General features: G+C 45.7%; 1 protein-coding gene across 17 annotated transcripts; it reads right to left on the bottom strand.

Moving 5' to 3' along the window:
• Window positions 1-376: 376 nt before the first annotated feature.
• On the bottom strand, window positions 377-27,097 carry Tpm3 (tropomyosin 3). 17 transcript variants are annotated; one of them, XM_034499746.2, is made up of 10 exons: window positions 26,875-27,093; window positions 25,898-26,023; window positions 13,585-13,718; window positions 12,832-12,949; window positions 12,670-12,740; window positions 11,961-12,036; window positions 10,613-10,675; window positions 10,404-10,473; window positions 9,382-9,460; window positions 377-1,722 (listed from the first exon to the last, which is right to left on the bottom strand). In XM_034499746.2, exons 1-10 carry the CDS (start codon window positions 26,989-26,991, stop codon window positions 1,719-1,721), a joined length of 858 nt encoding a protein of 285 aa, XP_034355637.1. In that variant the 5' UTR covers window positions 26,992-27,093; the 3' UTR covers window positions 377-1,718. The 17 variants fall into 17 exon arrangements, with proteins under 17 accessions (XP_034355637.1, XP_034355639.1, XP_034355640.1 ...); XM_034499744.2 differs by lacking the exon at window positions 377-1,722 and adding an exon at window positions 5,040-8,492; XM_034499748.2 differs by lacking the exons at window positions 9,382-9,460; window positions 11,961-12,036 and adding an exon at window positions 11,320-11,395 and having other exon boundaries at window positions 26,875-27,092.
• Between the last annotated feature and the right edge of the window lie 546 nt (window positions 27,098-27,643).

Below are 27,643 nucleotides of genomic sequence, written 5' to 3'. Positions count from 1 at the left end.
ATAAACCAGGCTGGCTTCAAACTCAAAATATCAGCATGCCTCTGCCTCCTGAGTGCTGAGACTTAAGGCGTAATGCCATGCCCAACTGTTTGAAGGTCTGAACTGAACTTGAAACTTACTGAGTGGGCTAACTGGCTGGTGAGTGAGCCCCAGGATGCTCCTGTCTAGTCTGGTGGGCTGTCCTTAGTCTCTATATGGGTGCTGGAGACCTAGCTCAAGTCCTTGTGCTTGGGTAATCACTTTATTAAAGGTGCTACCTCCTAAACCCCACAGTCAGATTCTGAACCTATGCTATTTTTCTGTGTGCTGTGTCAACGGGGTCTGTATAGCCCTGTGGAGAAAATGCACTTCATTTAATAAAGTCAAGCAGGTCTGATTGTGGAGGGACTGGTTCTTTATTTCAAAATGTTACTTGTCAATATTCAGTATCAAAACAGTTGCACTACAAGGTTCTCTTTCTCCAGTCGGAGGAGAGTACAAACAAGCCAGGAATCTGCAGGGTGCCCACCTAACAGGCTGAGAAGAAACCACCTGAACATGGCAATTGGGTGGGGACACTTGAAAGATCAGCACACCACTAGCCCACAGACTGCAAAGAATTCTCACAGCCAATGGGTTGGCCAAGGTAACCCAACCCCCCAAACACAAAATTTCAAAATAATATAAAATTTAAAAAGTTCTTTTTTTTTTTTTTTTTTTTTTACATAAGCTATTCAAGATTTCTCCAGCACTGACTGATACAACGCACAATTAGATGGCACTTTAGAGACAGCAGCTTCAGGAAAAGGCAATGAGATGACTTTCATGTGGCTAAATCAGTGGCATAAACATAATTTTGCTTCTCTGTCTCCCTTGGGGGCAGGTGAACACTAAGAGGTCACCACAACACTAAGGGGCAGCATGATCCATTTTTGAGCAGTTGGGGAAGGGGTGGAGCTGAGACAAGTTTGGGCTCAAGGCTGGGGTCAAACCCTTGCCTGACATGCATAAGGCCCTGGGAGGTGGGGCAGTCTCAGACGTCTCACTACCTTATTTGGTCACATCTGATGGAAAAAGTAAAAAATAAAATAAGTGTAAAAGTTGTTCAAAGATACCAAAGCTGAAACCCTTCACAGCCCAGAAGAGTTTTTTGGTTTTGGCTAACTTCCTAGAATCCCCTTTGTTTGGCTAAGACGAGGTGCAGAGCACTGAGGTCTCCCACAGTGGAGCCTGCCTAGGTTCTGCTGGCTCTCAGGAAGGCAGGCCCATTCCTGTGTTTCTCCTCCATGGCGAGACAGTATCCATTAGGCTAACATGTGCTGCTCCAAGCTGCAGAAGTGCTTGGAATGTTAAAAATGGTTGCTAAGATAAAAAGTAATCAAATGTGCATATCACAACTGCATTGAGGACACTTTGCGTTGTGCTCACATTCCCTTAAATATTGTTCCCAAAGGTGTTCAGCCCCTCCAGCTGGAACTCTGGGAAGAGGCTGACACAGTTTTGTGAAAAAGACAAGAGGGGTAGAGGGGGTGGCGGGAGGGAAAGCAGCCTTCAGTTAAAAAGATCAGCCCTCAGTTTCAAGGTCAGCTTCTGGGAGGCTGGCCTCAGGCGGAGTCAAGGTCAGAGGGAGAAGAGGCCGCAGGGCAGGGATGGGGGAGGTCTACATCTCGTTCAGGTCCAGCAGGGTCTGGTCCAGCATCCTTTGTGTACAGAGATGCTCCTCTTTGGTGCACTTCAGCTTATCTAGTGGGAATAAAGAAGAGAAGTTACAGAAAGTACCAAGTTCTCCCCATTCTGAGATTTGCTCCAGGTGCAGGGAAGGTAACAAAATGCAGCTACTAAAACCCTGGGTCCTGTGGGGTCTCTAAGAGTTTCTTTCCTACCTGGGGGAGGGAGCTGGGCTTATCTGCCATTTCCTCTCCCTCCCACAGGCAACCAAAAGACATTCAGCTTTCAGTCTCAAAAGGATCCGGTTGAAAGCCTCAAGTACCCACCCACTCTTTGGCTCTGTCCACAGGTCATTACCTACTTGAAATGCCACAGTAGAGTGTGACCATGGCAGACAAGGACAAAGATCAAAATCTCAAGTAAAGAGCACAGGATCCTCCTACAATAGGTACTTTCTTCAAAGTGGAGAGGTCAGGAGTCCTCAGGTTTAAGACAAGAATACTATCCAGACGCATTCTTGTAAGTAAAGCCCCACTGAGATTTTAGCAGAGTTATCAACAGAGACGACCCAGACACAAAAGCAGCAAGAAGGAAAATTATCAGGAAGAAAGCTAGTGGTAGGACACCAAGTATTAACCTGTTTAGCAAATAAACCACGGAGCTTCAGGGAAGGGAAGAAAACGCGCAAATCAGGCCCATTTTCATGCTATACACCCTTCTTGCCCATCCCTGTTTCCACCCAATCAGAAGAGCCCATCTCAGGGCCTGCAGATGAAGCAGTTACAACATCTTGTCAAGTCAGTGTTTTTATTGTTAGAAAATATCCATGCAGGAAAGCAAACCCTACAGTCAAGTGTCCAGGTGAGAGGGCTGCAGCTAACGGTTTCCAAGTCCCACACTAAATCTCCCAGGCCCCTTCTTCATCACCCACAATCTTTCTAGAATAGAAATAGCCACCGCAGCGAAGCGTGACGGGGCTGCCAAGGATATCAACAGTAGTCTAGCTGCCCTATTAAAAAGCAACTTGCTTAGGGCGAACAGTAACTTTTAAAAAGGCAATCAGCTTTTTGCTGGGTCCAGGTCAGTGGTGTGGGTTTACTGGGCATCAGGGAGCCCTGCCCGTCAGTCACAAAGACCATGCAGCGTTAGCTTCAGCTCATTAGAAAGCAGGCGGTTTCGCTCAAGTTGGCTGTAGAGACGCTCTGCAGCAGCAACAGAGAGGGGAAGAGGAAAGGAGAAACAGGAGGAGAGAGAGAAAAGGGGAGGTTAGTAGAAGGCAGAGGCAACCGTTGTCTTTCACCTAGCTGGTCTATGTAACATGCACCATTCGGCAGGAGAGTACGAGGACCCAGGGCAGGAAGAGTGAGCCAGTTGGTGGAAAGACCAACAAGGAATACAGTAAGAATTTCAGCTGCAGGACCATTCTGAATGTGAAAATACACTTCCTTCACAGCATCTGTGCCTGGGCTGGGACAGTCACATGGCAGATACAGTGCACTTAGAAAAAGGCATTCAGCCATGAGGGCTTGGGAATCCCAAAGGGAATACTATGCATAACTACCTCACTCACTCGACCTTCACTCTCATACTTCATACGAAGTGTAGTATAACAAAGACATCCTAAAGTCCTCCCCAATTCATGGTCAGGTTCCCCTTTTACACCCCCATAATAAAATACAATTGATTTAAAGAACGTTATATCATCTCCTTGCCAAAGGTGGCTACAGATTCCAATTCAGGCCAGTGAGATGTAGGGGAAGCTAGGGCTCATGAGAAAATTTTAGATTTCTCTCTTGCTTTGAATATAAATATGATATCCAGTACTGTGTATTTCAATCTTAGACACTCTAGTATTCATAGGCTACAGCTACTCATCAATGGCTAGACGTGTTAGGCATAAAAATAATTCCATGCTACCAAGTCTTTTTCTTATAACCTAAAACATTACTGAAGTGTACATTTAACCAGTGCTCAGGTCCAGTGCCTTTATCTAGGCTTTCTACTTAGAGCACAACTTAAGAGGAAATGAAGTATGAAGATTTTAGACTCTTCCTAGACCCCAATGAGATAGGACCTTGCTCTGTTACGCTGGCTCATTTCAAACCCGATTTTGCAGCTATAGCCTCCAAAAATAACTGGAATTACAGGTATGTACCACTCCATTCTTGGTCCACCCTACTATCAATCTCTGAAACTCAGGTGATTTTCTGGTCCGTCCCCCCCTCCCCCCAACACAGGGTCTCACTACATAGCTCTGGCTGTCCTAGAACTCACTTTAGACCAAGCTGGGCTCCAATTCAGAGCTGTACCCCCACTGCACCACTGGATGTTCTTCTAAAGGACCAGATTGAATTCCTAGTTTAAGTTCAAGTTTCTATGTTTTAGAGCTTGTTTCAGCTTGAGACATGGTTTCATTTTAAAGCTAGGCCTTGCTCTCTTGCTGGGACCGATCATCAAAACAAACCACTTAGTAACTGGCACCATCTCTCCTCTCTCTCAGGGAAGAATATGGGAATTTGTAAAGGCACGCTTCAGGGTCCCCCCCCCCCAAGGTTATTTGTTTTGGGCTGGCTTCAAACTTATAGGATCCTCTTGGCTCTGCCTTCGAGTGCTTTAACTATAGATGTGCGCCTGCATGACTGGCCAGACAGGCTTTGCCTGTCAGTGACCAGAGGGTTCTACAGACATGTACTACCACAGCACATCAATATGCTAATGTGCAGAATCTTTCTGTGTATACCAGAATTACCCTATCCTACATGACAGAACAAGAGTAGTCAATAAGCTTCTGGAGGCTCAGTGTAGGGCCTGTTTAATTCAGGAGACATTCTTGGCAAATAGTAGGCACTCAAACTCTCGACTCTCACCCCTCAACCTGTGTTACTATAGCTATATCTCATCCATACCCAACTTGGTTTGACCCCCTACACCTGTTTTTGAAAAAAAAGTTAAGGACCAGGATCTTGTTCCTTTCAACAGATGGTTCCATTTACAGAAATGATAATGAAATAGATTTTATTGCCTAACAGAACTAATCCCAGGACAGAGTTCCCTAAAATCTGCATTGTAAGAAATTTTTCTGTTTCTGAGCTTGAACCTAAGTTCTAAATAACTATTTCTAATGACTACTGTCAGGATCAGATATTATTAGTTCACTAAAGCTCTTAGTTCCTGATAGCACCAAAACAGGGCAAAGTGGGGCTCTGGCCCAATTCTGGCCATGCTCAACCAAACAATTCCAAAGATGGGCCAGCAAGACAGCTCAATAAACACTTGCTGCCAAGCCTGGTGACCCGAGTTGGAGATCTGGGAACGTCATGTATTCGGGATGGGGGGGGGGGGAGAAAGAACCCAAGGAACCACAGTGTGTTCAAGGAAGGAGGCTCATGGGATTACTTAAATGAACTTTATTCATTTAAAAATAAGTGAAACTGGATTCTAATCTCACCACAAGACATGACAGAAACAAGTGGCTGTCATACCAGACATCAGCGGTATGACACTTTCTGCCTATGACTGAGCCCAATTCTCCAAACATACCCTCAAATTACTAGAGCAGTGGATGCCCACCACATCCCCTCCTTCTCCATCTGTCTGCAGGAGCTGAGAACCACTCAGCCCTGAGCTGTCAGCCCCTCTCCTTTATCCCTTCAAGCAAGTCCGTTTGACTTCCTGACCAACTAAGCTTTTCTCTTTATTTAACCTTTCCATATCTGCAGCTGATTGTACTTTCTTGTTCCTCTTGTTCTTCCTCTTCCTCCTCCTCTTCTTTCTCTCTCTCTCTTTTTTCTTTCTTTCAGACAGGGTCACTCTATATAGCACTGGCTGCCCTAGAACTATGAGACTGGCCTGCCTCTGCCCTGAGTGATGGGATTAAAGGCATGTAGCTCCATGACCTGCATCTTTATGGTTCTATGTTTGCGTAACTTAAAACACCTTGCAATCCCTTTGGATTCAAAAATCTCTTATCAGCTCCTCCCCGGCAGCCTCGGGGCCTTGCTTTCACCTGCACACCCGTCAAAACACGCTTCTCTTGCTTCCCAAACCCTAAACCAGGACATTAGCTCCCTACATCTTTCCACACAATCACTTTCTCAGCCTCAAATAGTTACCTAACTTCACCTCTGCACACTTAGTTGTCAGTGTTTATCTTACCAGGCACGGCTGTGCAAGCCTATTACCCAGCACTTTGGAGGCTAAGGTTAGCCTGGGCTACACAGTAAGACCCAGGCTCGGAAAACAACATAAAATCTTCAACCTAGCCTAGCATTTCCTGAAGTACAGCATATTCTTCATTAGTGGTACATGCATGCTACTGTTTATCTTTTGAACTTTAAAACACTTTAAAAGCAAGAGTCAATTTGAAGACAACAAAGACAACAGACCAGTATCAGCTAGCACAATGACAGCAAACATCGGGAACTTGGAGCCAGCACACCGGCTAATACATTCTCAATCCAGTGTACACATAGAAAAGGACACCAAATATACTATTTTTTACTTGAAAAAAAGTTTTTTTGGGCAGTGTTTCTCTGTGTAGCCCTGGCTGTCCTGGAACTGGTTCTGTAGACCAAGCTTGTCTCCAACTCACGTCTGCCAGCATTTGCCTTCTAAGTGCTGGGAATAAAGGTATGTATCACCCAGCAAAAGTTGTCTTGAAAGAATCTCAATATACTGGCTGGCCCAGAACTTGATATGTAGACCAGACTGGACTCGAACTCAGAGATCCATCTGCTAAGATTAAAGGTATATACCACCACCACCACCACCACCACCCCCAGCCTTGTTTATTTTTGACTCAGGGTCTTGTTCTGTAGTTTAGTGTGGCCTTAAACTTTTGCTCTTCTTTCCTCAGTCTCCTGAATGCCGGGTACAGGGTTACCCACCATGCCCAGAGAGAACAACCTTCATTCTTCTCGTAGTACGCACTTGTTCATCACTACAGTGGCACCTCCATCAGTTATCTGACAAGAACAGAGCTTCCCAGCTGCACTTCAGCAGCCATCCTGCCCCCCACTTCACAGCCATGTGTTCTTCCCCAACTATGCTTTTTCACTTTGTTTTTCTGTGACTATCATACTGAATACTGACTATCTCCAAACTGCATTCTGCTCATTAAAAGCTAACCCTGGGGCTGGTGATGTGGCTCAGTGGTCAATGCTTGCTTGGAAGGCTCAAGGCTCTGGGTTCAGAATTCTGCATCACCAAACCAAACACAATGAGCACACCTCACACACTGTCGGTACAGGTGGCGGTGCCTGTCTCAAGAGGCAGAGGCAGGACTACCATGAGCTCAAGGGCAGCTTGGGCATAGTCTGAGTTTGTGGACATCCAGGGATAGTATAATACTCTCTCAAAAAGACAAAAGAGCTCAAAAATTCCAATTTGGGGGTCACCATGAGACCAGTGCCCCTCCCAATTAGCACCTCAAACTATGTGCGGCTCACACGGGAGCTTTGACGCTGGCTTGTCCTTTACACTCAGAGCACCGTTAGCGCAGGAGGCTCCTCGGCTGCGTCATGTCATCAGGACAGCTAGAAATCACCAGGCTCTGCCAAATAAACCATCCTCTACTTAATCTCAAAGGCTACGTGGCAGGAAGAAACAGTGTAGGCAAAGGAATCTGGTTTGGAAGAGAACTTCTCTACCTAGATAGCTATACCTTCCCTTTCTCTCTTTGTCGAACTGAAGTTCAAACTCAGGGCCTTGTATACACTGGGTGACACTCACCCCTTGGGCCACGTTCACAGCCCTGGATACTGAAAAAGTGAGTTTCAAATACATACCCTGCTAAGAAACTGAAAAACTATGCAGCATTTAGCTGTGACACCAAATTTATCTGCTGTATAAACTGAAACAGCTGTTGATATTCAATTCTACAATATATATCAAGAAGAATTTCACGACAGAAATTTAACAGTAAGTCATTACCCTCATGTGTATGTTGTTTGAACTATTGATATTCAATTCTACAATATATATCAAGAAGAATTTCACGACAAAAATTTAATAATAAGTCATTACCCTCATGTGCATGTTGTTTGAAAGAAATATGCATGAGTGGTCGTTTTCCTTTTGCCCACCATTTACTATGTGCTTCCTATCTCATAGAGAACAAAGTGAAACCCATGGCAGCAGCCTCAAGTAAGTGAGAAAGGTTTAAAGACGAAACACCCACCCATCAAGAATCCAGCCCACCATGTGACACCTTCTTCTGTGAGTTTGGATGACAGAATTATTGAACTGTAAGGATGGATCTGGGGATGTAGTCTTTGAATCTTTGGCAAAAGAGTAGAGTATTAGGAGATAATTCAATGGTTGCTGACCTTATTGTATGGGAGATGGGCTAAAATGGGCTAAAAGAATGAAAATGCCCAGGCGGACTATGTAAGGACTCTGAAGTACAAGACTTGAGGAATAGCGCCAGACTTCCTACCACGAGGAGCCTTTACTAGTCACTCCAAGACTCCAATTAACAGGTTTAAGTGTCAAGAAAAACACACACACAAAATAGCTTTGATCATACAGAAGTCAGAAGAAGAAAAGCCTAATACTGCTGTCCCCACATCGCACGGCAGGGCTCCGTCTTATGTACAGCAACAGCTCTGTCAATAATGTAAATGCAGGAGAGCATGAGGCTTCTGGCAGCTTAACATTTTAATATGGGGTGGGGGGTGGTTGAAAGCACATATGTAAATTGCTTTGTGCCCCCCTCCAGGCACTCCAGCCCTAAGGCTGTGGGAACCAGCCAGGCTGACCCAAATGGAATCCAGAGCCAGTGGGGTGTTGGGTTCCCCAAGGAAAGGGGGTAGATCCAGAACAGAGCAGAAACAGTGACAGTTTATCTGTATGAAAAAGAACACTCCAGGTGAGAAGGGCTGGCTCAACTGAGGCAGCAGCTTAGGAAGAAGGAACAAGGGCAACAGCAGCAGCAGAGGGCCAGACACAGAGGCTGCACCACTCTCCCAGGGTTAGTGGGAAGACGGTGCAGGTTAGCACTAAACAGCGCCACAGCAAACAGGTAAAGTCCCCCAAAACTTTTGGTGCTATTTACTGCTTGGCTTGCTTTGGGACTCAGCTCAATTCTTAAACTGGCTGCTTCTCACCCTGGGTATGTTCTATTCACTTTAGTATCAGGGCACCAATCATCATCTCTACACATAATAACCCTGGCAGTCCTGGGACTCACTGTGTAGTCCAGGCTGGCCTCCAATTCAAGAGACCCAACTGCCTATGCCAGGGTTAAAAGTGAGCGCTACCTAGAGCGTTCTATGTTGGTTTGTTGAGACTTTGTCTTGCCACCCAGCATTAGCTGGCCTTCAATCTGCACCAATCCTTCTGCCTTATCCTCTAGATGGCGTGGCTTACAGTTGTGTCACCATGCCTAGGTTTGAGAAACTAAAGTGAAAACTCAATGCGAAGCAGAGCTGGGCTCGGTGGCACATGACTGTCACCTTAGAGGCTGAGGGTGAATTGGGAGAATTTGGAGTTCCAGGGCAACATTGCTTATATAATTAGACCTTGTTAGAACTAGATGGGAGAATAAGAGAGAATACAAATTATATTAAGATTAAAAGCCTCCCCAGGTTCTGCCAAACAGATAACCAGCACCAACGTTTGTTTCCAAGTAGGTGGAGGCTGCAGACTCAAGGACAAAACCCAAGCCCAGTCTGTGAAGCCGCACCCTCACCCACGAGCCAGGATCCCAACCCCACTCTGCTGCCTGATAGTTACATAGAGGTCATGTCATTGAGGGCGTGGTCCAGCTCGTCGCTAATGGCCTTGTACTTCAGTTTCTGGGCATAGAGCTCGTCTGGACAGGCACAGGAACCACAGGGATGATGGAGGGGATAAAGTGAAAGGTATCAGAAGCAGATGAAGAGAGGGAGTCATTAGAAAATAGGAAAAATGGGGCCATAGGTCTAAAACCAGGAAGAAAAAAAAACAAACTATTCTGGAAAAACTAAAAACTAAAAACTTCTGGCAGCCGTGACTGGCCATTTGCAATCTACTTTCCCCAATTGTCAACAGTACTTCCTGATGTCTCTTCAAGTCAACTGCAGCAAGAACTGAGAACCTGAACACATGCCAGCTCCTACAGGCACCCAATTCTGAAGCAGTGACAAAAAAAGGGAGAAAGCACACAGTCTTGGTGACTCTTCTCTGCCTACTCAGGGCGATCATCACTCATGGTTCTACGACCGCCTCCCCAAACCCCTTCAAAGAACATCCAGTCACCAAGAGCGTATCAAGGAAGTTCTCAAAGCAAAAGACTTGCTTCTTTGTTAAGGTGGACAGACAAAGCTGCCAAACTACAAGAACAAGAAGCCCTGACTGTTGGATCTGTTCGGGCTGTGAGACTTAGTTGTTATCTCCTGCAGGTGTCACCCAGCCTGAATGATAAAAAGAAATACCCAATGGTGGCCACAGGGTGGCATGCACAACTTCACTACCTTCTAAAAATCATGGCTTCCCTTTAAACTCACAGAGTCAAGATTTAAGATATTTAAGATTATTAAATTGGAGATAAATACAGCCATTACATCTTTTCAAAGGAAAGATGGCAGATTCCAGAAATAAGCAGTCTTACTATAAAGGAGAAGATATAAAAATCCTGATGTATTTTGCCTAGCTATAACACAGGACAGGATGAATCCAATATTCCAAGTCACTACCAATTCTCTGATGAACAGACAAAAGGCTCAAGATTAAAGGGTAAGGTCTTTCTCTCGTGCGCTCCCTCAAGTGCTCCGTACCTTCCAAGTCATCAATGGTCTTTTCCAGCTTGGCTACCGATCTTTCAGCAAACTCAGCACGGGTCTCTGCCTGTACAAGGATCAGAACGAAAGATGGTTATTTCTTGCCCTCATACCTCTAGGCCGGCCATTCAGAACCAAGGCCAACAAGGCGCATGATTAATATTAATGCTTTATATCTTTCCATGTGGGTCAGCCCCTCAGCTCACCTCCTTGAGTTTATCAGTAAGAATCTTTATTTCTTCTTCATACTTGTCTTCTTTTTGAGAGTACTGTTAAGAAAAGTAGAATACAAATTTCAGAGTAGAGACTGTCTCACAGACAACAGCCATAGAATTCTCACACAAGCCATAGACATTCTCTTGAATTTGATCTGGTCCAGGACGAAAAGCAAGGACCACTTTCTGACAATGGGTCCCAAGACCCAACCATTTCTAAACTAAACTTGCAGAGTAAATTCCAACAGGCCCCTCCTTTGCTTTTGTTAACAGACTGAAATTCTAATCTTATTCCTATCAACTCAAAAGTGTTTTTCCTTTCTCCAACTTAACCAGCAAGAATCTACAGTTAAAGCACTCCCTCATGATGGTAAGTGGCAATCATCTGTCTTGACTGCTACTAGGTAGGTCTGTAGAGTTGGCGCTTTGTTGCCACCATCTGATGCTCCTTATAACTGACTTTGAGCACAGCAGTATCAGCTCAAGGAGCACATGACTCCAGGCACTGCAGACCACAGAGTTATTTGAACCTGAGCAATGGGGGCACACAGGAATTAGCATTAACCTACACTCTGATGGACAAAGGTGGGAAGGAAGAGAATGCTTTTCACTGAATTATACGGAATGGGTATGTCTTTCATTAAGGGCAGGGCTCGGCCCAAGCCCCAAAGCCTGTCATCTTCACAAACCAGCCCTACCTTCTCCGCCTGAGCCTCAAGAGACTTGAGGTTGTTGGTGACATTCTTCAGCTCCTCCTCCAGCTCAGAACACTTACTGTGAACATTTTAAATACCGCAGGAGAGGAAAGGGGAAAGAGGAAGAAATAAAAAAAAGGGAGAGAGACACACAGATGTGAATTGAACCTATGTGTAGAGAGAGCTGGGCTGCATATCAGGGAGGAAAAGTTTCTGGGTAACCTGAGCCAAGTATCAACCCTCCTCCCTCTACCATGGAACAGGGATGCCAGGAGCTGACCCTCCTGTGCTCGGAGTGTTTGGCTCTGATAAAGAAAGAACACTTGAGAGAAATCACTCACTACTAGAAAAAAGTTACGACTGCTACTTGGTTGTGGATGTAGGGGTGGATGCCCAACCCAAACAACCCCCAAATCACCCAGGGGAGGCAGACAGCCTCAGGGGGGAAGGCAGTGAAGCAACTAGGAAAGAAGAGATGAGAGATGCCAAGTAAGTGGAAAGGAAGAATGAAGCATTCCATGGAGAGATGAGAACGCACTCAACAAACCAACTGGTGGAGGGAGGCAGCTGCAAAACAAAACCAAACCGAAGGAGAACATACCACACACACGGACGCTCTCCGTGAGTGGGCTCAGGGTTAGTACCTTTTCTTCAGCAGCACTCAGACACTTCAGGTTCTGGTCCATCAGTCTGATCTGCTCATCCATCTCTCGGCAACGGCTGTTAGTGACAGTCACGGGAATGGCACAAGCCAGGTTGTGGGGAAAAGGTTAAAAAAGGAAGAGCAAGAAAACAAGCCGTACAATGGGGTGTGGGGTGGGTCAAAACAACAGATGGATGGGAAGAAAGTACCACCATGGTCATGATATGTCATGGCTGAAGAGCCAGGCAATGCAAGGCAAGCACAACTGACATTCATCCATGCTCACTTTGTTACACAAGGCCAAGCCGGCACCAATGGGCAGCAGGTGATTTCTCTAAAGCCTTTGCTCTCAAGTTCCCAGGCAGATTGGCAAAGTGTATAAAAACAGAGACCAGGTCTGAAATCAGTACAGGCCAAGGAGGACGAGATTCCAGGTAGAAAGACCCAACAGGATCTTCCAACTAGCTGTTTGCCATATTAGTCTCTATGTTCCCTCTATTTGAGAATCTTCCCAAGAATAAGCAAGCCTTGCTCCCTGTTACTAGTCAAGGTAAGAGAAAGCCCAGAGCCATTTTTAGAGGCTAAAAGCACTACAGAGGACCACCACCCTCCCAGGCCTGTTTAACAAGGTTGAAGGAAGGCTAGTTTACTTGGAATTAGTGCCCAAGCAGGCAGGATGAGCTGACAAAATCTGGAGACAAAATACTCACGACTCTGCCAGCTCGGCGCGTTCTTCCGTACGTTCCAAGTCTCCTTCGATAATCACCAACTTACGAGCCACCTGGAAGAAAAGACCCAGCACACTCAAGCACGACAGGGTGGCGGCCCCTGGTGACTGTCTGTGCAGAAGCTGCACTGCGGAGGTTACCCACCTCTTCATACTTCCGATCTGCCTCTTCTGCAATGTGCTTTGCTTCCTTTAGCTGGATTTCCTGGAGTTCCATCTTTTCTTCATCTTTTAGAGCCCGATTTTCAATCACCTTCATACCTCTGCCAGAAACAGAATGAAAGAATGAACACAGCAATGACATTCTGAGCTGTATACTCCATCCCAAAACTCAAAACTACACCCTTCAGAGTCCATTCCTGCCTGCCGCCCAAATGGAAATTCAATAGCACTTGAACACATATACCATTTAAAATGAATTTGGGCTCTGGATAGAGCAGGAGGTGCTGGTATGTGCAAGGCCCCAGCTCAATTCCCACAGTACAAAATAATAGTAATATAAAAGCACTACCATTTAAAAAGTAGGTTTCAGGGGCTGGGAGTCTAAGTCAGTGGTACAGGGTATGCTTAGCACAGAAGGTAGATGCTGTGTTCAATTTGCAAAAACAAAAGCAGGTCTAGACCAGGATACAGTGGCACAGGCCTGCAATCTCAGCAATTAAAAAGTGGAGGCGGAAGGCTCAAGAGTTCAAAGCCAGTCTGGGTTACATGAGACCACGTCTCAAACAAAAAACACAAACAAAACAAAAAACAGGGCTAGTGGGAAATCCAGGCCAGAGCCACTATCAACCATACTGTCTGCAGTGCCAAGGATGGAACCCAGGCCACCACAGGCCGGGGAGGGGAGGGCTGTTCCACTAAGGTGCCCCACCAGCCTATTCTTTTGGAATTCACCCACCTCTCACTCTCATCAGCAGCCTTTTCCGCTTCCTCTAGCTTCTGCAAAGCAGTGGCAAGGCGCTCCTGGGCACGGTCCAGCTCCTCTTCAACCAGCTGGATCCTGCGGTTCAAGGAGGCCACCTCAGCTTCAGCCTTAAATCAATGGAAAGTGGAAAAGAATCAACGTTTGGTAAAAAGAACCAACTGTAACAGAAGGCTAGACCTGACTACTATGAAGAACCCAGTCATGTAAGCAAGACAGACCCTGTCTTGGCTTAAATGCTAAAAGATCTACCATACACGATTATTAACCAGTTTCTCCTTCCTATCTAAGAACTTCCCTTTGTTCTATATGAACTAATCTCGTGTAGCCAAAGATGGCCTGACCATGCCATATAGTACTTCCCTAGTGTTGGAATTACAGGCATGTACCACAATGTCCAGTTTATGCTGTGCAAGGAATAGAACCCAGGGTTTCATGCACGTCAGACAAGCACTCTAACAACTGGGACGTACCCTCAGCCCTGAAGAGCATTCTAAAATTCAGTTCCTTATCCACACAGTGCCATCTTTTCTCTTCTGGACTCAATTCAAATCCCAGAACCTATAAGAGCCAACAAAGGCAGGTGTGATGACACACACACACCTTCAATCCTGGCATGCAGGAGGTGGAGGTAAGTAGGTCTCAGTGAATCTGAAGCCAGTCTAGTCCTAGTCTACATAGTGAGATCCTGTCTTAAAAGAGCAGCTAGAGGAGACAGACTTCTCCTTCAATGACAGAGACGTCTAGCTTTCAGCTCCAGACTCTCCTGAGGGTTGGGACTCCAGGCACACACCAGGATACCTGACATTTAGTGTCTCTATCACTTTATAATATTTCTCTCTATATGCTAATTTAACTTGCAGTTTAAGTTGTTAACCTCGTGATCCCCTTCCCCGAACACACCAGGAAGATGGTCAACTAATGCCTTCCAGACAGCTTTCCAGACAGGAAAGGGAAAAAGGATGCAAGATTGGGATCTCTTGGGCTGGAGAGATGACTCAACAGCTAAAAGTACCAGATGCCAAGGCTGAGGACCTGAGCTCTACCCCTGGGAAACACATGGTAGACAAAGAGAACTGGTCCCCACAAATTGTCCTGACCTCCACACACACTCTGTTCCATGTGCACACTCATTCTGGGATATTTCCCTCACCCCACTCCACCCCTTCAGTGTGTTCCCTTATAAAAACAAAGAGACCTAGCTTCCACCTACTGCCTCGCCTCTGGCTGGCTGACTGCCTTTCTATTCCTGTAACAACCTCCTACTAAGCTTTACTAGACTTCAGTATAATTCCTAACAGTAATTTCCCTGGCTTCATATACAACAAAGCACAAGTTCAAGTCCAAGTAAGTCACGAACTGGCTATGAGTGAGAAACATACAAACAAAAAGACACAGCTAGTATACTGTCATAGTCTGGAGAGTGTTTTCACAGATGGGATTATACATACAGATGGGATTATACATGGCCACAATCTAGCACTCTGGAGACAGGGACAGAGGGACCATGAGTTCAAGGCCAACGTGGGCTACCCAGGGACACCCTGGTTTTGTTTGTTTGGTTGTTTGTTTGTTTTTTGGTTTTTCGAGACAGGGTTTCTCTGTATAGCCTTGGCTGTCCTGGAACTCAGTCTGTAGACCAGGCTGGCCTCGAACTCAGAATTTAAGATCTTTGCTGCACAAGATGATGTTCAAATGCTTCTATCCTGGTGAACTCTGGCTCTCCTCTCGAGCCCAGATTGTGCCTGAATTCTATTATCCTGGTTTCTCTTAACAGTCAAGGGTGGTAGCAGCTGAAGAATCTGGGCCATCAGCCCTATGGGGAGGGATAAACTAAATAAGATTCCTCCTAATAATCAGGATTGCAACAAAAATTTCCACACACAAACACAGGAGAGTCGAGAGACTGGGAAAGGAGGCAGGAGAGAAGGATACAGGAAAAGAGGATTGAGAAGTCTACATAAATTGAAATTCCTAAGAAACCATTTGTGCTCCTAACTGACCCATTCAGACTACCACAAAGGCAAGCATTCTCTAGTTCTGTCTCTTCTAGGAAAACAGATGTCCTGGAAGACAACACAGATTTATCCTCACAAACCCAACAAGGCCAACCAGCCCAGAGCAAGCCAGGCTATCAGACCCGGGCTTCAATACACTTGCAGTACCATTCAGTACTTACCCCTTTCGATAGCTAAGGCAGCCTGAGTGGCTGGAGAGACGGTTCAACAGTTCACTTGTTGCTCTTACAGAGCCCAGATTTGATTCCCAGCACCCACACAGCGATCTACGACCATCCATAATTCCAGTTTCAGAGGCTCCAGAGCCCTCTTCTGACTTCCATGACACATATGTGCTACACATACACACACCACGCAGGCAAAACATTCATACACATAAAAATCAATAAACCTAAGGGGGAAAAAAATTAAAGAATGTAGAAAAATGCAGCGGGATCTGCAGAAAGCACATGAAATGTTACGTCCCCTTCCAGCTCCTAGCTACCCAAACTGGAAAAAGATAACAGGCTATGGGGGCAGGGTATAGTTTCCATGGCAACAAGCTGGCTCTGGCACTTTCTCCCACAAAACAGCATTTACAATTGAATTCTTCACAAGGGTGGAAAAAGAGGAAGAGAAAATACATCTAGCTCTTGTAAGAGCAAGCCTGTGTTAAAACAAGAACCAAAGATTCAGGATTCCCAGCAAAAGCTTCAGACAGACCAGAGGGTGGTAGGTTCAGGACAGAAAGTTCTACTTTTTCCCTACAGCGGAGCAGTTTTCTTTACAAGGAAACAAAAGGCTACAAAAATCAAGATCTGATACTCCCTCCAAAGGAATACGGAAGACAGCTCACACATACCATTCAGGTCAGTAGGTCACTCCAGGTCCTGGGGCAGGCTAGCGTGATTCTGAGAAACATTACACTTTATGTTTTCCCCCTATTATTCTAGATTTTACCTAATGCCCAGCAGAGCCTGCCTACCTCTCCTCCCCACAATTTAGAGGATATGAGAGGATACGGTGTGAGGTTCCATTCAACAGTAACAGGAGTCTCCATTGTTCAGGAGGCAAAATCCGGCTGTGGAATGCAGCAGCCATTTAGTCTCTTTTAAAAGATAGCTTTGGCTATGACAGAAGTTTAGCTTAAATGCTACAGTGAGCTGTCCTACTGTGCAAGCCTGACAACCTGGGCTTGATCCCCTGAGCTGATGTAATGGTGAGAACAGTCACCAAAGTTGTGCTCTGACCTCAACACACATTATGGAGTGTGTACTGACACACAAACATTATATACATACGACAATAATAATTTAATGTGAAGAAGGGCCCAAACCATACCCCATCCCTTAATGTAAGGAACCGTGGGAGCTGAAGCAGAGGCAGAGCAAGGCCAAGGACACACGGGAGAAGTCTAAATCTGGCACTCTGCCACAGTGGGGTTTCCCATTTTAGATAAAAGTCACAGGTGTAATTCAAAGTAGGGATAGTACTAGAAAAGCCAGGCCTGTGCTGAAGAAAAGACTGCTGTGCGCGCGCCGAGGAAAGCTGGGTGTTATCCGCTGCCCCAGAGTCAACAAAGGTGGAGTCTAGGCAGAGACACTTAGAGCAAAGGGTTGTTTGCCTCTCCTGGAGTGTGCTCTGAAATGGGGGCAGAGAGGCAACCAGCAGCCAAAGCAATCCAAACCTCTAACACAAAGAGAGGTCACCATGCTTCTTAAGAGTCCACCAAACACATGAACATAACATACATACACCCAAACACCCTTCCCCACTTCGGAGATCAAGAATTTAGGCGCAAAGTAAGAACCTGTGTTCAAATTCAAAGCCTACTTTCCTTCCCTCAGCAGTACATCCAACGTTTTAAGGCACAACAAAAGAAAAAGTCAAAAATACTATGGAAAACTTTGGAGAAATTATTTTTTAAAGGGTAAGATGAATCATTCACTAAAAAATGGTTACAGCAGGGCCAGAGAGATGGCTCAGTAGGTGGACCCTGCAGACTTTGGCTCCATACTACATGGTGGGGGTGGGAGATGCGTCCACAATTATCTGCTGCAATTCCAGCTCAAGGGGGTCAAACATCCATCCATACATATGAACAAAATTAGTAATAAGAAAGAAAGGTTATACGGTGGAGGCCCAGGCCTAGCAGTTGAACATGAGAGGAGACTATTCCAGAGGCAAAGCAGAAGGATCACTTGAGTCCAGTAATTCAAGGCCAGCCTGGGCAGGTAAGTTTTCATGTTACATATGCATCTGTTAATCACTAACAATAAGCGCATTTAAATTTTGAATCGTAGGGCTGGAGATATGGCTCAGTGGTTAAGAGCACTGACTGTTCTTCTAGGTCCTGAGTTCAATTCCCAGCAATTACATGGTGGCTCTCACCCATCTGCAATGGGGTATGATGCCCTCTTCTGGTGTGTCTGAAGAGAGCAATGATGACTACATAAAGTTAAAAAAAAGTTTTTTCTTTTTGCATCATCACCTGATGAACTTTAGACAAAGGTGTGGTTGAGTGGTAGAAAGCTTGTCTAACATAAGACCCTAGGTCTGATCCAGCACTGCTTAAAAAAACAAAACCCAAAACAATAAAACCCTCGTACTAAATAAGAGGAAACTCAAAACTGAAAGTAAAACTTCACAGGGAGCTATACTATGAAAGGCCTGTCCTTGGCTCTGGTCGCATCTGGCTTTAACAAGGCAGCTTAGATGCCCATACAAAGTGGAAAAGGTGAGTCCTAATATAACATAGCATTCCAGCAGGTAGTGTGGCAGGAGGAGCCTATGAAACCCACATTCCACAGTGGCCCTAGACAAGAGGTGACTCAAGCATCCCCTTTCCTACTATGACTCTTCAGTAGAGGCTCAAAGTTCGAGAGTGCAAAAAGTCAAAAGCTCGCAAAGAAGATACTAGTTTCATCAATATTTAACTACCACCCGACTTCCCCATTCTGAGGACTTCCTCAGGAGACTTCTGTGAAATACACACACTCGTGTGGCTTATCATCCCAGAGACATCACACAGAAGAAAGGAGTGCCAAATGCACCCACAAGTAAAAAGACCAAACTCTGGGACAGACAGACAGACACACCCAACCTACCCTAAAACCCCTCCCACACAGACATCGGCCTAACACTCTGCAGCACATGGCCAGTTCCTTCCACTGTACTCTCCATTTTCCCTTCTGAAGACTTCCTCATCTCTACAGCAATCTCACTAGACCTGATAAGGAGAAGTTGCAGGCATGCCAGGAGTGGCCAAGCAAGCCTACAGTAACTCCAGCACTTGGGAGGCTTAGGCAGGAGGACTGCTGGGAATACAAAGGGACACCCTGTCTCAAAAGAACCCTACTGGACGCCTAGGAAAGGGTGATGTGAAGACAAGCTCTGTCATCTCTATGCCCAGTTATAAAGCATTTTAATAACGTTTAAACATTAACTTGGAAGGAAGCTGTGCTCTCCTTTTCCACACTCACTCCTTTTGCCCCCTCAAAAATAGTTACTTCTCAAATGAACAGCAGAGGGGGAGACAGAGAGAGACAGAGAGAGGGAGGAAGAGAAGACACCAATAAAGAACGCCAGTAAGCCACCAGAGTTCTTTTTCATTAGGTCCTAAGCAGAAATCCATTCATCCCACTAACACTTTCAGTTGAACAAAAACCACTGTATTGGGTAACTGAGAAAACAGCCTCCCCCGAAATTACCAGTGCCACTCACTAATCTGTTCCCATCCTCCTGTGTTCCAATCAGTCAGGAACCTTGAAACTGGCGTGGCATTTGACTATCTGCTATTCACTCCCTTATCAGCCAGCTTAGGAGAAAGGTTCTCAGTCAAATTCGTACTGCTCACACTTCAGGCCTGAATCTGGCAGAAGTTCCTGCCTTCCAGGTCATGATGGTCAGGGTCTAGTAAATTTGCTGGCTGTGACATTTGCTAACAACGGGTGAAGTACCATCTCCTCTCCCTCTTCACAAGGGGCAGGCATACCAGTTAGTTATAAAAGGTCCCCAAGCTCGAGGGTGGGAGGTGGCGCCGTAGCCTTAAGCTCCGCCAGTGAGGGAGGGAACCGCGCTTCCTCTCAGCCAACTGCTGGCTCATTTCCTGAGCAGGAGGAGGGAGCGGAAAAGCAGCCAGTAGGCCAGGTCGGGGGCTTTCCGGCGGTTCCCACCTCCCCACCCTCATTTTTCACAGGTTAGGCTCGGCCCCTCCCCGGCCAGAGGAGCACTCACTTACTTCTACCCCTCCGACCGGAAACCTCAGGCTAGAGTAAAAGGTCCCCACCCTTCGCAGAGAAGTGGGGGAGGGAAAGGCCGCTGAGCCCCTCCCCTGGCCGCGCCCGGCTCCGAGGGACCGAATGAATGAGCTGGGGGTAAAGGGAGAGGGCAGCCCGCGCCGCGTGGGGCTCGATTCTTTCCAGGGTCTAGCCTGCTCGCGCAATCACTTAGTTTCCTCCGCACCCGCTTACCCGGCCATCGTAATCGAGTCCCACCCAACCTTGGCGCTCCACGACTAGTTCGAGCTTCCAGGGCTCCATGGAGCTGAGCACAGCAGAGGGGCGCCGATCCCTTCCCTGCTGCGCCTCAGCTCTCCGTGCGTACCTGCTCCCGGGCCCGCCTTTCTCCCTCCACTTCCCGCTGGAGGCGCTCGGCCCTCTCCTCTGCATCATCAGCCTGCTGCTGCAGAACCTGAATCTTGCGCTTTACCGCCTCGATGGTGGTGTTCCCGGCCATGGTGCCTACCCAGCTGCTTCTGGAAATCAGGTTCCTACCTCCTCCGCTCGGCGTTGTAGCCGCTTTTCACCCTACTTCCGCCTGCTCCGCCCTGAAATACCGGAACTCACTCACCCGCCCGGATGTGACGCCGCCGCCACCGCGCGTCCTCCCCCCTGCCAAGCAGGCGGGAACGCAGTCCACTCGACGGGCAGCGGGCAGAAAGTGAGGGGTGGAGCCTCCTAGTAACCCTAGACGACCACTCAGGGCGGCCTTTCCTAGACCAGTAAAGAGGGGCGGGGTTTGGTAAGGCTACCATAGTAACTGAGAGGCGCTTCATAGTCTAGCCTCACCCACCAGGCTGCCTCCCAACAATGGTTGTCCCATTTACTAAAATGGTGCTGTCGTGAACACTTACGCAGTTGACCCCTCTCTTATCCGGTACCTCCCTACCACTGTATCTGCTCCGCTCTGCTATATAAAATACCCCATATGCTTCCACTTGTACTCAGTCTACGACAGACTCCAAAACCAGGTTCTGAGACAAGCCTAGAAGACTCTCGCCTTTATCTTGCAAGGAGTCCCAGTGAGCTCCTTCAAAAATCGATTAGGAGGCGCTGTGGATATTGCTCAGTTTGTAGAGCACTAGCCCAGCACATACGAAGCCCTGGGCTGAATCTTCAGGAGCACTTACACTAGCTGAGTGGCACGTATCTGTAATCTCAATACTTAGAGGGTGGAGACAGAAAGAGCAGAAATCCAAGGTCATCCTTACCTATCCGGTAGATTCAAGGTTAGTCTGCGCTACATAAAAACGCTGTCTCAAGACAAACCCAAAAACTATTGCAACAGTTCTCTCCCATTTCCTGGAAGTCAATACTGGAGGGTGGAAGAGACAGGCAAGTTGGCATTCTATTAAGATCAGCCCTGAACTTAAGTGTTTTGTTTGAATAGCAGGCTTGTCCCCTGTAGCTTTTGAGAGAGTCCACATGAATGAGCAGCTAACATGCCACCCCCTTTAAACCCACCCCCAATGATTTAAGACTTGGTAATTTAATATGTATAACCCCTTTTGTAGACAAGATATTTACACCTCTTATCATATCCTTGGTGCAACAGCAAGATATAAGTATCTGTTCGAGGCCAGCCTGGTCTACAGAGTGAGTTCCAGGACAGCCAGGGCTACACAGAGAAACCCTGTCTCGGGAAAAAAAAAAAAAAAAAAAAAAAAAGATATAAGTATCTGGAAAACTACTGTGGAATTTAACCTCTAAATCGTAGTAGTAACTTTTCATTAGTTTTACTTTGGCTTTCAGGTACTCCAAGGAATGAGTTTAAAAACTACTTCTATAAGCCCTCCCATTCAGGATTTCTGGAAGCACAACTATAAAGAGGTTTATTTTATTTTTCGTTTGCTTCTCTAGGTTTTTTTTTTGTTTTTGTTTATTTGTTTTTGTTTTTTAAAGATTCATTGGGCTGGAGAGATGGCTCAGTGGTGAAGAGCACTGACTGCTCTTCCAGAGGTCCTGAGTTCAATTCCCAGCATCCACATGGTGGCTCACAGCCATCTGTAATAGGATCTGATGCTCTCTTCTGGTATGTCTGGAGAGAGAGACAGTGTATTCACGTAAAATAAATAAATGAATCTTTTTTAAAAAGATTTTATTTATTTATTTTACATATGAGTGCTCTATCTGCATGTACACCTGCATGCCAGAAGAGGGCATCAGATCCTATTACAGATGTTGTGAGCCACCCTATCATTGCTGGGAATTGAACTCAGGACCTCTGGAAGAGCAGATAGTGTTCTTAACCACTGAGCCATCCCTCCAGCCCCTGCTTCCCTAGTTTTTGTTTACTTTGTTTTATTTTTGTTTTTTGAGATTGTATCCCAGGTCCTGACTGGCCTCCAACTCATTTTTGTAATCTTGGATGTTCGTAACCTCTGAATCCTTCTTTATCAGCTTCCTAAGAATTGAAATTCCAAAGTTTTCCACTAGAGGCCTTCAAATGAAGATGTAGAACTCAGCTCCTCCTGCACCATGCCTGCCTGGATGCTGCCATGCTCCTGCCTTGATGATAATGGACTGAACCTCTGAACCTGTAAGCCAGCCCCAATTATATGTTGTTCTTTATAAGACTTAAAGGCAGGGGGTGTCTGGAGAGATGGCTCAGCGGTTAAGAGCACTGGCTGCTCTTCCAGAGGTCCTGAGTTCAATTCCCAGCAATGATAGAGTGGCTCATAACCATCTGTTATGAGATCTGATGCCCTCTGCTGTTATGTTTGAAGACAGCTAAAGTGTACTCATATACATTAAATAAATAAATCTTTATAAAAAAAAAGAATTGAAATTCCAGGTGTGAACTGTCACATTCTATCTTTATTTCTCTGGGTTTCTACTGCCTTCTCAGTAGCTAATAATGATAAATCCCTCCTCTGATAAACCTCTTCCCTTCCCTGAGAAATAGGATAAGAAGTAGGATTTAGAACTAAGAATATTAACTTGAGTCTCTGAGTTCAGCAAAACACATTCTGCTCCCTGTATCTGGTTTTAGGTCCCAGGATGTTCCTTTCCTTTGGGGGTAGTGGGGAAGACTGCCGAACAGTGAGACTATTCAGAAAAAACAACTTGGACAAACAATAGTTTTCTCAGTAGTGTATCCTGTACAAATTGATTACTGCCCACCTTCCCAGGAACTAAGACAGAAGGCAAGGTTCTGACATGCAGGAAAATTGTTTTGATGGCCTAAGTGTTTCTCAAGTTTGTTTTGAGTAAGTCTCATCAGAGATGTTGCTGGTGAGAATTTTTGTCATCTGAGTGCTGACCAGCAGGTGGCACTGTTGTACCTCCCTAAACCCTTAGACCTGATTTTGGCCAACCGAAGTTGAGACAACATTGAATTGCATTCCAGAAGCTGGTTCCTTTGTACAGATAATCTCTTCTTGATCTAGGAAAGCAGATAGGTTGACTCCCGATAGCTTTCAGAGGCATGATGGATTGGCAGCAAGGAGGCCAATCAGTGCCATTGTTTTCCTGGTGACAAACAATACAACATACCAACAGGTGTCTCTGTTCATCCCTGTCTCTTATTTCCTCATCCCTCCCAGCACATGTTCCTAAAAAAGGGTGTTGTGACTCTTGTGTCCTGAGTCCTACCCCTTGCATTCCTCTTTCCTCTATTTGTCCCTAAACAGCTTCTGATTTCATCTGGGATTAAGTGAGCTCTGGGTTCAGTGAGAGACCCTGTCTCCAAAAACAAGATGGAGAGATATAGAGGAAGGTATCCAATGCCTACCTCTGCCTCCACACCCTCACAGGCAAGCTCACACAGATAAACAACACGTGAGCGCGCGCGCACACACACACACACACACACACACACAAGGATCTTACACATGGTTGCACAAAATTTAAATATACTCTTACTGTCACCAGACTGTAGCTTAAAGATGGTTAAAACTATGTATTTTGTGCATGTATATTTCACTACAACTTAAAACTATAATAGTAGCTAAACTCTGAGAAGAAAAAACAAGATTGGGCTGACCTTGTTACACCAGTGCCCTCTCTTTGTTCAAGCAGCCCTAAAAAATCCCACACATTCAGGAAGGCTTCTCAGATAACCAGACTACCAGTGTAGACACGTAGCTATTGGCTCTCTCATTCCCCTGTTGAGTTACTTATTAATCTCAAGGTCAGAGGCTGAGCTGTTAGCCCTTTGTGTATTAGACAAAGGGCCCTCTCCACAATGCTGCACATATTACAATCTCTGCTCTCTACTTAAACCTCCGGGCTCTTCCTCGTCCATGCTCTCCCCAGCTGCCACAGACACCCTCTTTGCTATCTTGTTCTCTTTGAAGCAAAGGTCAGCAAGTTTCAGTAAACTGCCTTTACAGGTCATGCAGACTCTATAGCAATTATTTTATTGAACAGAAAAAAAACACTAAACATTATGTTCTAATACTACTTTACTTACAAAACCAGGCTGTGGCAGGGCTTAATGGACAGGTGGTACTTGGAAAAAAGATGGCTTTCTTTCTGCTTATGTCTCAACAAAATTTCCCCTCTTTGTGTCTTTGTTTGTTTGTTTGCTGTTTTATGTTGTTTGAAACAGAGTCTTTCTCTCTCTCGCCATAGCTGTCCTGAAACTCACCATGTAGACTAGGCTGGCCTCAAACAGAGATCTCTCTGCCTGCCTCTGCCTCCAAGTGCTGGATTAAAGGTGTATATTACCATGCCTGGCCTTACTTCTTCTTCCTGTACATATCTATGAGGGGTACTTACTGAGTGTGTGAGAAGGTAACAAAGCGAACAGGATTAAGTTGAGAATTTAAATTTTTAAGACTAAATTTTACATATTTAAATTCTTTACCCAGGTAGTGGTGGCATAAAGAAGTAGCAGCTTGTACTGGACAAGACTTTTAGACACTTGAGGCTACATTTAGTGCATGCCACCAGATTTGCATCACGAATCTCTGGTGTTTACTCTAACACTCAATACATCTGAGCCTTTGAAAGAGAAGAGCCAAAGAGAAGAGCAGATGCCTCATGGCAAAGACTGAATGTGAGGATCTAAGAACATTTGTAAGAGATCCACTCTGGCTTTTAAGCTGTTTTTCAAAGCCAAATGTGATTTAAAATTGCATCAGATTCTAGTTTTCTCCTCACCCATCCTGAGAAATGCCTGCGTAACTGACATAACCTTCTTAGTTGCCCTTAAGATCCCTATGGGCTAAGTAAATGTAGCTGGTTGGGGGGCTGGATTTAATCCTCAGCACCCCAAGTAAAAAATAAACAGTCCTGTGGTAATTTTCTTCAAAGCAAATGTCCTATATGGTCTTGCATTTCTTTTGTAGCAAACATCAAGGTTGACGAGGAAGGAAAGTGAGTACTGAACTGTAGTAGGAGGTGGCCAAAGGCAATTGATTTTAGTTTTAAGAGGGAAAATCAGCTTGATACCTCACTGTTCTATGATCAGGGTTCCCTGTAGCATCTCTTTGGCATAAAGGCAGAATGTCCACCTTGACTAGGACAAATAAATCCGTATAGGGCCAGGGTCAGTGTGACCTCCATTTTCTATTGTGAAATCTAAGCTGGCTTTCTTGGGTAATTGAGAGATGAGAGGTTCCCTATTAATACACACATGCACATGCCAAACCTTGTACACAAAAGCTAAGAATGTGGCATGGGGGAGGAAGTGGATACCTGATAGCATGCATCTGGATGTGGAGGCCCCTCTTTTGTCCAGCTTCTGGAAAAGGTCATTAGATTACTGGGAAGGAGATTGAATAGTACAGAAATGAGACTTCCATCTCTCTCTCTCTCTCTCTCTCTCTCTCTCTCTCTCTCTCTCTCTCTCTCTCTCGCGCTTGGTATAGAACCCAGGGATCCATGCATATTAGGAAAGCATGCTACCACTGAACTATGCTCTCAATGTCAATACGTCCTTGAGTAAGAAAGTATATTCCAACAGAAGAGCGTGCCAGCGTGTTGTTATCTGCAAAAGTATTATGTTGGCATGTGTACCTGCAGTCTATGGGTAGGAAAGCAAGTAAGTCATCTCCCAATACTCACATCTGCTGCCTTCTTCTCTGCTAGCTCCAGCTTCTCCTGGGCATCCTTTAAAGCTTCAGAATACTTGTCCAGCTCATCCTCTGTCCCTTTCAGCTTCTTCTGCATGGTTGCTAATTCATCCTCTAGCTGTAGGAGCCCCAAGAGTAACACACAAAGACATAAACACAACCATGCATATGTGAACGAACTCTAAAGAGCCAAGCCTTCAGGAGAGACACACTTCTCCAGCCGTGTTCCCGGCATTAGGCTATGGTTTCATCTCAGACCCTATAATGTCTGGTCCCAAGATGACTGACCAAATCATCTGGAGCTTTCATGAAAGACTATTGAATGATAAACATCTAGTGGGGACGATTTCTGTGATGTCACTGAGAGAAAGAGAGGAAAAAGATGGATCATGCTCTTACCTTTTGCTCTAGAAGTGACACATTCTTCAAAAACATGGTCTATTTCTACTTAAGTCCAGCAGGCACACTGTGGCACAAAAGAGGCCACTAGCTTTCTCAAGGTCATATAGACAGTCTAAAGGGGATAACCTAAAGCAGTGGTTCTCAACCTAGTGCTGAGAGACCCTTTAATATAGTTCCTTATGTGGTGGAGACCCCCAAGCATAAAATTATTTTCATTGCTATTTCAAAAAACTGTAATTTTGCTACTGTTTAAATCATAATGTATCTATGTTTTCAGGTAATCTTGAGCAACCCCTGTGAAAGGGTCAATGACCCAAAAGGAGTCTCAACCCAAAGCTTGAGAACTACTGTCCTAGATGTTTGGTGGGCTTCACTGAGACGGAGGCATTCCTCCCACTCCAAAAAGAAGCTGGCCCAGTGGTCACTGCCTCTCCCGTGAACCCCCTGCCCCTCTGGCTGCACTGGAACTCAGCCTCCTGAGTACTGGGATTACAGGTGTGTGCCACCACTCCCTGGGCCATCTCTGTCTTGCAACCAGCAAGTGAGAAGGTCAACACCAGCACCTACCTGTTTGCTTCTTTCTTCTGCCTGTTTCTGCTCAGCTTCAGCTTGCTCAGCTCGATCCAGAACATTTTCTTTGTCTAACTTCAGCATCTGCATCTTTTTCTTGATGGCCTCCATCATGAGCTGTGACTGTTAGTGGGCTCACCTGTGAACACTGGAGAACTGGAGACTGGGGCTAGAAAGGAAGGGCTGCCACCTGGGTCACTCAAAGTTCCCCCAAGTTTGAGCCTTTATCTGTGCTTGCAGCTCCACCTCTTATTCCTAACATGGTCTTTCTAGCTCCCTCCCACCCCTTCACTGTTCCCCTGGGGGAACACAGGGTCAGACACATTGATAGACTGACATCACCAGCAAGAAAAAAAAATTGAGGAACAGCTGAGGCTGATTTTAGACAATGGAAAGAGGGGGAGGTGGGAGGTTCTCCCTGACCTTGAAACTTTCCACTCATTCTTGGCAGCTCTGTGGATCTCTCAAAAGTGGAGGGTCAGAAGAGGGGAGAACCCTGAAGCCAAGCAGAGTTCTTTATCAGTTCTAGCCACCAGAGGGGTCCTAGTAGCCTTCAGACCTCTCATTTTCCTCTGGACTGTATTGGATGTGGACCAATCTCTGCTAGTTTGGTCTTTTGATTCTCTGTATCTAAGGAGCGTGGTCAACAGTGACAAGGGGAGGTCACTCATGATCGTTGACAATTCCCCCAGATTGACAGTTAGGACTGCTGTGCTATTTTGGGATTCTCTTAATAGGCAAGGAGACATTAGTCTGTAAAGGCCAT

This window comes from Arvicanthis niloticus, chromosome 4 (genome assembly GCF_011762505.2).
Source record: "Arvicanthis niloticus isolate mArvNil1 chromosome 4, mArvNil1.pat.X, whole genome shotgun sequence".
Classification (NCBI taxonomy): domain Eukaryota; kingdom Metazoa; phylum Chordata; class Mammalia; order Rodentia; family Muridae; genus Arvicanthis; species Arvicanthis niloticus.
The sequence above is the reverse complement of the archived record's forward strand: the minus strand, read 5'-3'. Positions and strand labels throughout refer to the sequence as shown.

What these genes read in the sequence shown, in the direction of transcription:
- Tpm3 (XM_034499745.2), bottom strand. Translation starts at nt 26,991, where the DNA reads ATGATGGAGGCCATCAAGAAAAAGATGCAGATGCTGAAGTTAGACAAA. An exon ending in CAGAAGAAAGAAGCAAACAG is followed by an intron (nt 26,024 to 26,874) that starts GTAGGTGCTGGT and finishes GGGCTCCTACAG; the next exon opens with CTAGAGGATGAATTAGCAAC. An exon ending in CAGAGAAGAAGGCAGCAGAT is followed by an intron (nt 13,719 to 25,897) that starts GTGAGTATTGGG and finishes CATTGATTTAAG; the next exon opens with GCTGAAGCTGAGGTGGCCTC.